Raw genomic sequence first — 13711 nt, forward strand, 5'->3', positions numbered from 1 at the left:
AGTGCTGAGAAATTGGATTCATTTTAGTAAATTTGGATATTTCACAAAACTATAATGATCATTAAAATGATTCAGTAATATTTGAGTCTCTGCACATTAGTCCCTATGGGGACTAATATAATATAATATACAATGTATGTGACATATTTAATTAAATTATGCTGTTTGTCACTATTTTTATTCTATAAATTAGTGTGTTGGTTTGTTTAGTTTGAATTTAATGTAAATTTACCTTTTCAAGTTTAATGCCGTTCAATCCAGTCATGGAAAACTGGGAAATATCAGGGAGTTTGAACTATTTGATTTCCAGGACTGGACAAAAATAATGAAAAATCTAAGATTTCTAGTTATTTTTGGCTCTAAAATAGTTAATCCACTAGAAACTGCTGTTTATGAGTCTAATCTCTATTAGAAAAAACTAAAATAATAATAATAATAGTAATGAGCACCTGGAAATATCATGAAATCATGATCCATTGGTCAATGGATGTGTTCAATATACGGATGACCTCTCTTTACTTAGGTTACAATTTGAACTTGGAAATTATCTTGGAAATACCCACACAGAAAAAAAAACGAGTTAAACACCAGCTAGGAGGTAGCAGAAGCACTTCTGGACAATGTATTAACATTATTTCATGAGATGATGTGGATGAGAGTCCAACCTGAGCTAAAGACTCATGGAGGTGTTTTCTGGCATGCCAGTTTAGCTGTTACAAAACAGATCTGGTTCCTTAGTAGTAGAGCTGCTAGATAAAACTCAGCCTAAGGTTTTATTTGTGTATTTTTTTCTGCTCTTTAGATAATCATGTGTAATCCAGTATTTTCTTATTAAATAGGTCACCCTGTGGCTCACTGGTGCTGCTTTTTTTGGCTTTGGGTTGTAAATTCAGAATACAAAAATATTGCTTTATTCTTTGAGGGGAAAGTTAATGTTAGATTGTTAATGCTTATGATTAATTGTTTAACACAGTTACCTTTTTATTTCTGTTTGAGAAATATGGAGTATATTTGTGTTGTTTGAGACAAATAACTCTACTGTACTTCTGTCAGCATCATTATATGATTGTCATCCTCACAAATTAACCTTGTAATTACACAGTAATTAGCATGAACTAAATGCGTTAACTACAAAAACTCATATATTCACAATTTAATATTTAAATCAATTGGTGGCATTTCAGAAGTGTTATTAAAATATTCAATAGTGGTATTAGAAATCTTTAAAATTGCAGAAAATTAAAAAATCAAAATGTTGATCGGTAACTCATCAGTGTCAGTTTAGTTTTATTATAGTTTTTTTTATATTTTGAATGAATTTTTATTTTATATTTTTAGTTTTCGTGTTAATTTTAGTTTAATTTGTTGTAATTTCTTTGTGCTTTTGTCATTTTATTAGTTGAGGTTTTTATATATTTTTTTTTTATATATATATATATATATATATATATATATATATATATATATATATATATATATATATATATTAGGGCTTTCAAAAGATTAATCGCGATTAATCGCATCCAAAATAAAAGTTTGTGTTTACATAATATATGTGTGTGTACTGTGGATAATTATTTTGTATATATAAATACACACACATGCATGTATATATTTAAGAAATATTTGCATACATATACTGTATATATATTTATATAGTTTATATTATATATAAATATAATTTTTTTATATATAAATAACACATTTTTCTTAAATATATACATGCATGTGTGTGTATTTATATATACAAATTTAATTATACACAGTACACACACATATATTATTAAAAACAAACTTTTATTTTGGATGCGATTAATCGCGATTAATCTTTTGACAGCCCTAATATATTATAGCTATTTAGGTTTTTATTTTTATTTCAATTTTAGTTAGTTTTTGCTCTAATTTACTTTGATTTAATAATAGTAGTGCTTCAACTTAAACTTATTTCAGTTAATTGCCAAGGCGACTCAGTTCAAGTTTTTCATCTAATATTTATATTTTATTTTGGCTTTATTTCGTCTTTAACCGAAATGTTTTAATAGTTTTAGTTAACGATAATAACCCTGTACCTCATCTATTTGTTTTAATAAAAAAATGGTAGCTAATGCTTCGATCGCCTTCAAACATAAATGATTCTTGGTTCTACGTCCTAACAACAGCGGTTCTCGGAGTTGGTTGAATGCTGGCAAATCAAACAGACTGTCTGTGGTGATGCAAACCCAGCGTCTTACTCCCATTGCATATGCTGGGATTTTCAGGTATTGTTGTTTGTGGTTGTTTAGACTCTCCATCCCATAACACTCTCCTACCCAGCAGAAACTGTCAGTAGTTTTAGTGCTGACCCTGAGGCGCTCAGTCATGTTGACATGTTTAATAAATACTGTCTCTAGACCGGCAGATAGCATCTCTTTAGTTGAGGGAATTGGGGGGGGGGTCTTGAGGTGGGACTACTGATTCCAGAACCAGTTCAACCTACCAGTTCAACCAAAAAGAGTGTGTTGTGAGCACCCTCATTTCGATTCCAAACCTGTATGATTTTCTTTCTTCAGCAGAACACAAAGTCAACAGTGTCCAATGTTGTTTTGGACCCCACTGACTTTCATAGCAGACAAAAATGGTTCTCCAAAATATCTTCTTTTATGTTCCACAGAAGTCATACAGTTCTGGAATGAATGAAAAATCAGTTTAAATTTTTGTGAGATCTATTCCATTTACAGTGTTAAAATCCCTATAATGTCTTTAAAATGTGACATTTTAAATGTCTCCCGTTTCTAATGTGCAGACAGACTTGTGTGCATGCTCTTTTCTAATAGCTATTCCCTGATGTGATCCCGTTGCTGACCCGTGTCTGTTGTTTCCAGTGTGTTTTAGGAGCGGAGGGTCTCTCTCTGGCCTTCAGACACATTGTGAGTTCTCTGCTGTGGTACTGTTCTCAACAGAGCTCTGAAGAGCTGCTTCATGAGCTCATCATCTGCGTCGGCTACTTCACTGTCAACCACCCAGACAACCAGGTGAGATTACCTTCATCATTAGTGTTACATTAAATAAATGTTTTATGATTATAAGTTTTATGATTATATACTGATGCATGTTTGGCCCTGTTTACACCTGGTATTAAGATACGTTTTGGTCGATCGGATCACAAATAGACGAGGGAGACACATTCCCGTTTACACCTGGTGTTTTAATGCGTCTCTTTTGTCCACTTTTAACCACTTCTGTCCTGATTTCTTCGAAGGTAAGGTCTATGGGAGGGTAAATGTATGGGCTTTTTCAGATCTTTCGATCTAATAGACAAAATACGTTTTTGGAATTTCCATATGAGCGTGCCCGAAAATGACGGAAAAACATATGGAGAGCAGCAGCTTTCGTGTGTGTTAGAAATCAGGAATGGTGAGAGAACATAATTTGTGCTTGGTACGTTTTTCATCTTCAAACCAAACTTGGGTCTTAAGCCGACAAAGTTTAAATCCTGTCTGGCTAATTCCCATAATGTTTACGCATTGGGTCAGTAGGTCGAGAGTAGACGGTCTTTTGTAAATGTTCGAACACATTCGACCACATGAGCGTTTACACTACGAAAGCAATCCGGTCGAATGTGTTTTCAACTACCTCTGGAAATGGTCGAAAGTGGACAAGCTCAAAACGTTTTAGACCCCGTTTACACCTGTATATAGTGTCGCCCACTTGAAATGATGAGGGTGAGTAAATTAAATTTTCATATTTGTATGAACTATCCCTTCAAGGTGCAGTCACATTTACTGTTGTTTAGTGAATTTCCACAGGGGAATTCCACTCGTATTCACCACAATGACCAACAGAAAGTTTCTTGAAAATGTTCTGTGTGAGCTGTGTGTCATATATTACGTGGCCACACTGTTGACATTGTACAATAGACCCTTTTTCCAAAAGCACATAAAACATAAAATGCAATAAATATAAATAAAATATTCATGAGGGATATTTTGTAATTTGGTAATTAATGTGAAAAGTGAAAAGTTGCAGCAGCTTTGTTTTCTTCCAGGCTTCTTTCCCAATAGATGGTCCTTGCACTTGATTTTTTTTTAGGTCTACAAGAGGTTTTCATTCCGTTCAAACTTGTATTTCAGCATACTATGCCAAGATCCTGGCAAAGTACAAAATGTATTGTTAGTAATGTTATTAACGTGATTAGTTGTAAAAAAATCTAATTAATTTTCTCATCTTTGTGATATTTCAAACCTGTTTGACTTTCTGTCTGTAGAACCCAAAAGCAGATCTAAGGCTTAATGCAACCCCAGTCACTGTTCACTTTCAATTTCAAAATGTGTAAATCATTCATGAATCCATTCTTACATAAACTTGTCTCATCCAATTCAATGCAGCAATTTATGTAAAAATGGATAAGTATTCTGTTGAGCTCCAAAAATGTCAAAGAAAAGAAAAAAAAAGTATCATATGAGTCCACAATTTTTTTGTTATGAGTTGTTATAATTCTTTTGAAGCCTTATAATAGCTTTTTGTAATGAAAAAAGACTCAAATTTAAGTCACAAGTCATTATAGAGATAGAGAGTCCGATATTTAAATTAGTCACAATGCAAATGATTAAAGCATAAGAAAAAATAAATCAAGCATCATTGATGCCAAACCTGTCATATGATTTTTCTGACCTTCGTGAATGAGATTTTAGAGTATGGGGAAAGATTTTCAGAGACTTTTGTCTGTTTATCACACATACTGTAGCTATTTTATGATTTCTAAAACTAGGAATATGGTGAATTGATGGTTTTAAGTGAATCCTTGTACTTCCTGCAGAATGTCAGTCTGTCCTTTTTTTTTTTTTTTTCTTGGAGAGAAGTGGCTTATTTGCTGCCCTTCTTGACACCAGGCCATTGTCCAAAAGTCTTGGCCAGATGTGTGTGCAGATGTGCTCACACCAACCCGCTTCAAATATTGAGCAAACTCTGCTCTAGTGGTGATACGATTCTGTAGCCGACTCCTCAGGATGAGACGGTCCAGGCGCAGTGTAGTTGAATTTCTCTCCTTGAAGTTCTTGATGATCCAGTAAATGGTTTCTTTCGGGAGCAAGACATTCTTTTTATGTCTTTCTTTGGATGTAACCATTGCTAACACAGGAACACAATGATTGGAAACACATTTTCCCTCCTATTATATTATCCCGTCTGCATTATATCCGTCTGCTCATATCCAATCGGATTGATTTGTGATTTTACCTGACTAGTACTTGGTCACACTTTCCCATGTGCTGATAATATGATTAGTAGGGATGTCCCGATACCACTTTTTCACTTCCGATACCGATACCGATGCCGCAGCTTTGGCTATTTGCCGATACCGATATCAATCCGATATTTTTATTTTATTCTTGAACTAATACTAATAATAATAAAATATAATGGAAGCACTTTGCTCAATTAGCCACATAAAAACATCTCACTCAAATGGAGAACAAATACTTCTCCAGTATAGTCCACAACAATAGTTGATAATGAAAGACTGCCAGCCTTTATTCAAAAGACTTTGAGATATGTTTGGTAACCTGAATGAATTTAAAATTAATTTGCTATATTTCAGATCAATATATTTGTTTCCTTTAAATTTTAATTAACTTTAACTTTATTCTCATCTGAATTATAAATAATTTATTTCTGTATAAAATAGTACTACTTTTAAAAACACATTTGATTTTCTTTTTTATTCAATGTAGAATGTGTAACTTAAAAATAAACAGATTAGTGCTCTGTTTTAGGACAAGAAATGAAAACCAATGCAATGATGAATGTCCAAAAGATGAGATCATTTTTGCTTTTAAACAGCGTGCGTGCGTGTGTGTGTGTGTGTGTGTGTGTGTGTGTGTGTGTGTGTGTGTGTGTGTGTGTCAGTTACAGTTTGACAAGAGTTTACAGTTTGACAAAAGCACAATGTTGTGTTTTACACAAATATAAGTAGGCTAAACACTTTTTGCAGTTTTAATGATGTCCTGTATGAAAATGACGGAGTATGTTTTTATGTTTCCACTGTTCGATCGCGCCCGTGCCTCTCTCTCTCTGACACACACACACTCCAGCATTGCAATCTTGACATCGCAGCCTGTTCATTTTGCTGCGTTCACACCAAATGCGAATAGAGCGTCAAATTTGCGTCTATCGCGTCTAGTTCGATGCTTGAACAGTTTGAATCCATTCGCGCGTCCAAAGCGAATAGGACGCGCCGCGCGCGTATAATGATAAAGTGAGCGTTTGAAGCGATATAGACGCGCGTTCAGAGCTAAGGCGGGGCTACAGATTAGGTGTCCCTAAAGAACCCGCATATGCGCGTATCTAACAGTAACGTAAGTTCCGTATTACATTAATTAATGTGCACGTGAGATTTATTTATTTTTATACCGTGTATTCTCTGTGTAAATCCATGCACCGAACGTACGTTCAGTACGAATACTTACCGTTCCACCCCTAATGGGTATCGGATCATAGGTATCGGATAATTTTTTTTCTCCCCTCCGATATCCGATCTAGCGTTTTGGGCCAGTATCGGCACGATACCGATGCCGTGGATCGGATCGGGACATCCCTAATGATTAGTAAAGTAATGTTAGCTGGTCGTTTTGTGCCAGGGTCAAAAAACTAAACAAAAAAAACAGTGAAATTGCCAAAGCCACTGAAGCTTTTTGCAACTATTGCAATCATTTTGCAGTGCGCTGCAACTGAACAAAACGCTTGCAAATAGAAAAAAAAACACCAGCAAATTAAAATAAACCTCATCAGTTTGACAACACATGTGTTGCAAATACTCACATACGATCAGGATGTTAAACAAAAAACAAAGTATGTCCCAGCCAGGTTCGTCACTTGTTTGGGTCTCCTTGAAACATTTCTGTTGTGGTCGGTGCTTTTTCCAGCGCATTTCTGTATTTGGTTGTTGTAGCCTAAGTATTTGTAGCGCATTTCTGTAATTGGTTGTATTGTGAGTATTTGCAGTGTGTTTCTGTATTTGGTTGCGTTGTGAGTATTTGCAGTGTGTTTCTGTATTTGGTTGCGTTGTGATTTATTTGAAGAGTGTTTCTGTATTTGGTTGCATTGTGAGTATTTGCAGTGTGTTTCTGTGTTTGGTTGCGTTGTGATGTATTTGAAGAGTGTTTCTGTATTTGGTTGCGTTGTGATTATTTGCAGTGTGTTTCTGTTTTTGGTTGCGTTGTGAGTATTTGCAGTGTGTTTCTGTTTTTGGTTGCGTTGTGAGTATTTGCAGCGTGTTTCTGTATTTGGTTGCGTTGTGAGTATTTGCAGTGTGTTTCTGTGTTTGGTTGCGTTGTGATGTATTTGAAGAGTGTTTCTGTATTTGGTTGCGTTGTGATTATTTGCAGTGTGTTTCTGTTTTTGGTTGCGTTGTGAGTATTTGCAGTGTGTTTCTGTTTTTGGTTGCGTTGTGAGTATTTGCAGCGTGTTTCTGTATTTGGTTGCGTTGTGAGTATTTGCAGTGTGTTTCTGTTTTTGGTTGCGTTGTGAGTATTTGCAGCGTGTTTCTGTATTTGGTTGCGTTGTGAGTATTTGCAGCGTGTTTCTGTGTTTGGTTGCGTTGTATTTGCAGTGTTTTTCTGTATTTGGTTGCGTTGTGAGTGTTTGCAGTGTGTTTCCAGTGTTTCCCCTATAAATTTTTCCAGCAGCGGTGCTGTTACGTGCCGGAGGTTGGGTGGGGGTGGGGGGGGGGGGGGGGGGTTGTAGTTGGGGGGGGGGTCCGGGGGTGCAAGATTTTTTTTTTTTTTTTTTTAATAACCCCTTAAACCATGACTTCTGGCAAGTTTTGTGGATAGAAATTGACATTTTGAGACATACCATCAACAGAAGGCATGATTATTGCAGCATGTACCTTGAACTGGTCACAAACAGGATTAGGACAGGATTATTCATGTTTTTCTTTTGTGTTAATTTTCAGATGTAAGGTAGAAATTTATAGTGGAAAAATGGAACTCTTTCCTCCCTCATCTGCACTACTGATCTTTTTTTCTGTAACACACTTTCGCACTTAGATACATCATCATGTAACCAGAACTTTCATTTATTTTATCCTGTAGACATTTTGAACATTAAAATCCAAAACTCCGAAACTTTTCATTAGTTTAAAAGGTGACTAGCTTGCATAGCCTATTTTACTTCACTAACCTCAGGGACGTGCAAAGAGTTCAGCAGGGGCAGGGGCTCAAATGTAAGAGACAATTTGCTGTGATTAATCTCAATTAATCGCATTTCCCCCAAACTTGTAATCATCAATATTTAAATATAGAATCACTAATTAAATTAAACACACAAAAAAAGGGGGAAAAAAGAAAAATGTCCACACAAATTGGACAGAAAATAGCCCTATATTAAAATATAAAGCATCAGTATATTATTCTTCATTCAGTTCTATGACTATGCAACATACTCAGATTTAACAGATTTATTTTTTGACTAATTATCAAAATAAAGTATAGTCATACAAAGCTCAATTATTACCAGAGCATGTGATCAGAGCAGGTAATTTTACCATTGTTGCTCAGCAAACAGAAGTCTACTACTGAGAAATTTCACGTTATTTGAGCAGACTTTGCTTTTCCAGTGCATGATCGGTAGCCTACATGATCGGAGCGTTTGGGCCGTTAAGGAGCAGAACGCGCAGCGCAAACACAGAGCGGAACTTTGAGCAGAGAGCGCAGTGCGCCGACACACACACACACACACACACACACGAAACGGAGAGCGCGGCGCAAACACGGAACAGAAAAGACCCGCACGTGAAGTTACGAAACAAGCTGCGCGAGAATGAAACCTGATCGCCGAACACGGAGGGGCGGGAGCGGGACGATATATTTTCCATAGACAGTAAAAAAATGGACACAGTGACCCCATAGACTTAAACGGAGAAAAGTTCGTACCGCTCTCTCCTTTCCACAAACGCTTGCTCACTCTCCCGTGGCGTCTGTCGTTGTGTCTGTCGCCGCGTCGCTTCTATTATGAGTGCGCTTTCCGCGCGACCACATTTGAAATATTTGCATGTGAACGGCCCCTTATGACAACGTGTGTAAGTGAATGTCGTGACTCGTGATATTACTGATCATGTGAATATTTTGCAGCGGCGCTGAAAATCCAGCGGCGGCGCTGCGCCGCTACTTAATACATTGTAGGGGAAACACTGGTTTCTGTATTTGGTTGCGTTGTGAGTATTTGCAGTGTGTTTCTGTATTTGGTTGCGTTGTGAGTATTTGCAGTGTGTTTCTGTTTTTGGTTGCGTTGTGAGTATTTGCAGCGTGTTTCTGTATTTGGTTGCGTTGTGAGTATTTGCAGCGTGTTTCTGTGTTTGGTTGCATTGTGAGTATTTGCAGTGTGTTTCTGTATTTGGTTGCGTTGTGAGTATTTGCAGCGTGTTTCTGTATTTGGTTGCATTGTGATTATTTGCAGTGTGTTTCTGTGTTTGGTTGCGTTGTGATTTATTTGAAGAGTGTTTCTGTATTTGGTTGCGTTGTGAGTATTTGCAGTGTGTTTCTGTATTTGGTTGCGTTGTGAGTATTTGCAGTGTGTTTCTGTATTTGGTTGCGTTGTGAGTATTTGCAGTGTGTTTCTGTATTTGGTTGCGTTGTGATTATTTGCAGCGCATGTGTTGTCTCCACTTGCAGTGCGTTGAGCTTTCTCGGCCACCGTAAATATGCATCTGATCACTCTGCACAACAATCTAGAATCGATGTGAATCAACACCACAACAACTGAATTAGCAAACTTTACAAAACACAAAATCTATCTAAATCAACAGCAATTTGCAAGTAGTGCTTCATGTAGTCTCACACGGCTTATTTTAGCACCGTAAAAGATCCTCTCCTCTCCTTCACTGAGGTGTGTATAATGTTTGGTCATCATTAGATCAAGAGCAGGTGTACTTTTCTCCTTACAAACAACCAACACAATGGCAACAAAAGGAGGCTGTTGAATAATGCAGTGACTTTGCCACCTCTGTTGGCTTTGCACTGTGTAGTAGGAACGGACATTGTTATCCTCCGCCTGGCAGTTGGCCCGTTCTTTGTTCAGTCCTGGTGGTGGTGGGGGGAGGGGGGAGGGAGCTGATCTAACCTGGCAGTACAGATCACAGATCAGCCTGGCATGAAGAAGTGGGAGTCCCTGATATCGTTTGCATGCTTGGTTTACCTGGAAGCCACCGACTGCATGGCAGGTGTGACTACGCCACACTCGGTCGGGTTTTAGTTATGCGTGCATCACGTGGAAACCTCCTCCGTGACGTCTTAATGTCCCCTCGGGGGACGGGGAAGGGAGGGGGCAGAGTCCTCGCAATTTATGTGCTTCTAATTTAAAACATTTTTGCTCTTAATTAAAGAAACTGCCTCCATTTTTATAGCCGTTCAGTCCTTCTGTGCTCATGCCATCCAATTTAATTATTTTGATGTAGGTAATTAGCATTTGTTGGCCATTGTTGGGTTGATTTGCATATTATATTGGATAATTGAATGAGGGTTGATGATTGAATTAAGGGGGGGCGTGACAGATGATTGGGCTTTGTGCTCGCATGGGGGAACTTAAACGACGAGCGGGCTGGGAATAACGCCTCGTGAATATTCATATCTTCCCAGCCCACTTTGCTAATTTGAAAAATGCCAGGCTGCAAGGTCTTTAAACTTGTGACTTCCCTCCAGTACACAAGCTGCTGTTTTATGCTGCCATTTGGCTCACATCAGGGTTTATTATTAAAAACAGCACCACCACTGGCAGGTGCACTGGAGAGAGGTGGAAAGAATGCTGTGAAGCTATTCAGCTGAGATGCGTTTTTGCCAAAATTCTTGCTGGTAGGTCATATACTGTAAATAAAAAAAATTGTTGGATGCACCTACTACATGTGTGCAGTCACCCATCACAAGCTGATGTGAGGAATTGAGTCGTGGCATCATGTTACATTGTTAGTTGGCATTTTGGTAATCTAACTTTGAGCATTTTATGAATGTATATGTAAATTGTGTATCTTCGGTGTTGTAATAGGGTTTTTAACACACACACACACTTTTGATCACTTTGTTTCCTTCACTATTATTATGGGCTCTTGATTTTCCTGCATTTATCTTCTCCTTGTCTTTAAATTATTATTAGTTTATTATTTATTGATTTTTACTTTTTAAATTTATTGATTTATTGATTTTATTTACTATTGATATTCCTTTGTAATTTTTCCATCTCTCTCTCTCTCTCTTTTTGTGTGTGTGTGTGTGTGTGTGTGTGTGTGTGTGTGTGTGTGTGTGTGTGTGTGTGAGTGTGAGTGTGAGAGTGCATATGACTTTTTTTTTAAAAATTATTTTGAGCAAGAATGCATTGAATTGATAAAGTGTCAGTAAAGACTTACACATTGTCTTTTGAAGAATACTGACAAATGTTGCATTTCCACAAAATTAAGCAGCACAAATGTTTTTTAACATTGATAATAAAAAATAACTCTTTCTTGAGCATAAAATCATCATATTAGAAATGATTTAGTAATGATGCTGAAAATTCAGCTTTGATCACAGGAATAAATGACATTTTAATATATATATATATATATATATATATATATATATATATATATATATATATATATATATATATATATATAAACTATTTTAAACTGTAATATTTCATAATATTACTGTTTTTACTGTATTGTTGATCAAATAAATGTAGCCTTGGTGACCATAAGAGAATTTTCAACATTCAAAGAAATAAAAATAAAAAAAACTTTCGAACACACACTATATATAAATGTTATGTATAGTCTTTAACATATTGTTTTTATATTGATGGAGAAAATGACAAGGCAGAGAAAAATGACTGCTATGGTTGCCTGCTAAATTTCAAAATCAACCACACTGAGTAATTTTCTCTTCCTTGTTATTTTTCCCATCAACTAAATATACAGTATGCCTGCAGCAACACCAACCAATCGCGAAAAGCACTTCAACACATTTAGACTGAATTAAATGACATAAACATCAGCGTAGAACTTGGCACTACGGCCCCGCCCCTCTCCAGTCGGATACTTGCCAGTGTCAGGGGCCCTGGTGTATATCCACACGGCCCTCGCACAGGATAAATGGAGACTGGAGCGGGAATATTTGACTCTTTCAGACTAATGTAAGCACTGGCAGAAGACAAAGACGGCGCTGACCCTGCTCTGTCTCGCAGTGATTCAGCCAGCCTGTGTTTACATGTGTGCATCTGAGAAATAATGCAGCTCATAAAGGCAGGGAAAAACTACTGGGGGACATTTGTTCTTTCCACATGGATATTATTCAGACCCTCACACACAGAGCCGTTTAGTGTGTGAGATATGCAGTCATAGCTGATAGGAAGTTTGTTTGTACTCAAGGGGGGCATAAAGGCTTTTGAATGATGGCCAACAGCAAAGAGAAATTCATTTTTAATATGGTTTAAAGTCAACATTAAATCAAAATTTAGCCTTTTTATTATTTTAACACACATTCCTGGTCTTATTGTGAATAATTCTTCAGAGAATGTTAATACAAATAAAAAAAAATGTCTTCTTAACCTTTCATAAAATAAATGACTTTGTAGTTTAGCTGATGTCACAAAAACCACTGCTCAAACATTTGGGATTAGTAAGAGATAAGATATATATATATATATATATGGGTCATTGACGAATAAGGGTTTTTAAAAGTGTAAAAAATTAGAATGGAGATATAACTATATTTGAAACCATTTTTTTTAGTTTACCTAGGTGTTAACAATAAGATTTTGTGGTTTGTACAACCAATTAACACTGTTTTTTGTCATTTTTTACAAGATGGAAAAAATGTCACCAAAAAAGTCATTCGGTTTAACCACTGATTTGAAAGTTAAAAACTGATTTGACATTGATGTTGAAATCGTATATAGTGTGTACCACAGAAGAAATATTAACTAAAATTATCACTGATCTCATAAATGTAATAATTTATTGGACTACTCTAAACACTCCAACATATTTAAAGGGGGGGTGAAATGCTCATTTTCACTCAATCTCCTGTTAATCTTGAGTACCTATAGAGTAGTATTGCATCCTTCATATCTCCAAAACGTTTTTAGTTTTATTATATTTATAAGTGAAAGATTGACTGTACCGAGTCTTTCCGGAAAAAAACGAGCGGCTGGGGGCGGGCCGTGTGGGCGAAGCTTAGCTGTGCTAACTGATCTAACAACAACACAGAGAGACATTTGAAGTAGTTTACTCACCGTGACTGCTCGATCCTTAAGCATTAGACGATCTGCAAATCGTCGATCTGGGCTTTGTTTATAAAACAATCATCGTCGAAATGCAGGGAACAAAGAGTCGTGCACAACCTCCGTTGATGCTTCGAAAAAACAAACTCCATCCACTATTCCCTTAACGCTGGGTTCTTTGGGAATCTGTGCAGGGTTGTCTTGCCCTGGCAACCAAAAACCCACTTCTTTGGTGACATTGACTTCCCTAAAAGCCGAGCATAGCGCTTTGAGGTAACGTACTGCTTTCGCTCTCTTCTCTCTCTGGTCTGCGAGTGCGCGCGCGGCCGCGGAGAAGTGCCCTTAGGACCCATATAAGGAAATTCCGCTCTATCTTACGTAAGACAGAGCCATACTCGAAAAAAACTTTCCGAAACTTGTGACAAACCGGAAGGAGTATTTTTGGAACAAAAATACTCCTTCAAACGTACAACTTAACTTTTGA

General features: G+C 36.8%; 1 protein-coding gene across 4 annotated transcripts in view; it reads left to right on the forward strand.

Moving 5' to 3' along the window:
- Nucleotides 1–13711, forward strand: part of scaper (S-phase cyclin A-associated protein in the ER) — a 111083-nt gene that overhangs the window by 86969 nt on the left and 10403 nt on the right. For all 4 annotated transcript variants that reach the window (XM_079858779.1, XM_079858781.1, XM_079858780.1 and 1 more), the window contains one exon: nucleotides 2862–3011. In XM_079858779.1, the coding sequence (XP_079714905.1) occupies nucleotides 2862–3011 (150 nt within the window). The remainder of the gene's footprint in view (nucleotides 1–2861; nucleotides 3012–13711) is intronic.

The sequence above is a fragment of the Squalius cephalus genome, assembly GCF_949319135.1.
Source record: "Squalius cephalus genome assembly, chromosome: 23".
Classification (NCBI taxonomy): domain Eukaryota; kingdom Metazoa; phylum Chordata; class Actinopteri; order Cypriniformes; family Leuciscidae; genus Squalius; species Squalius cephalus.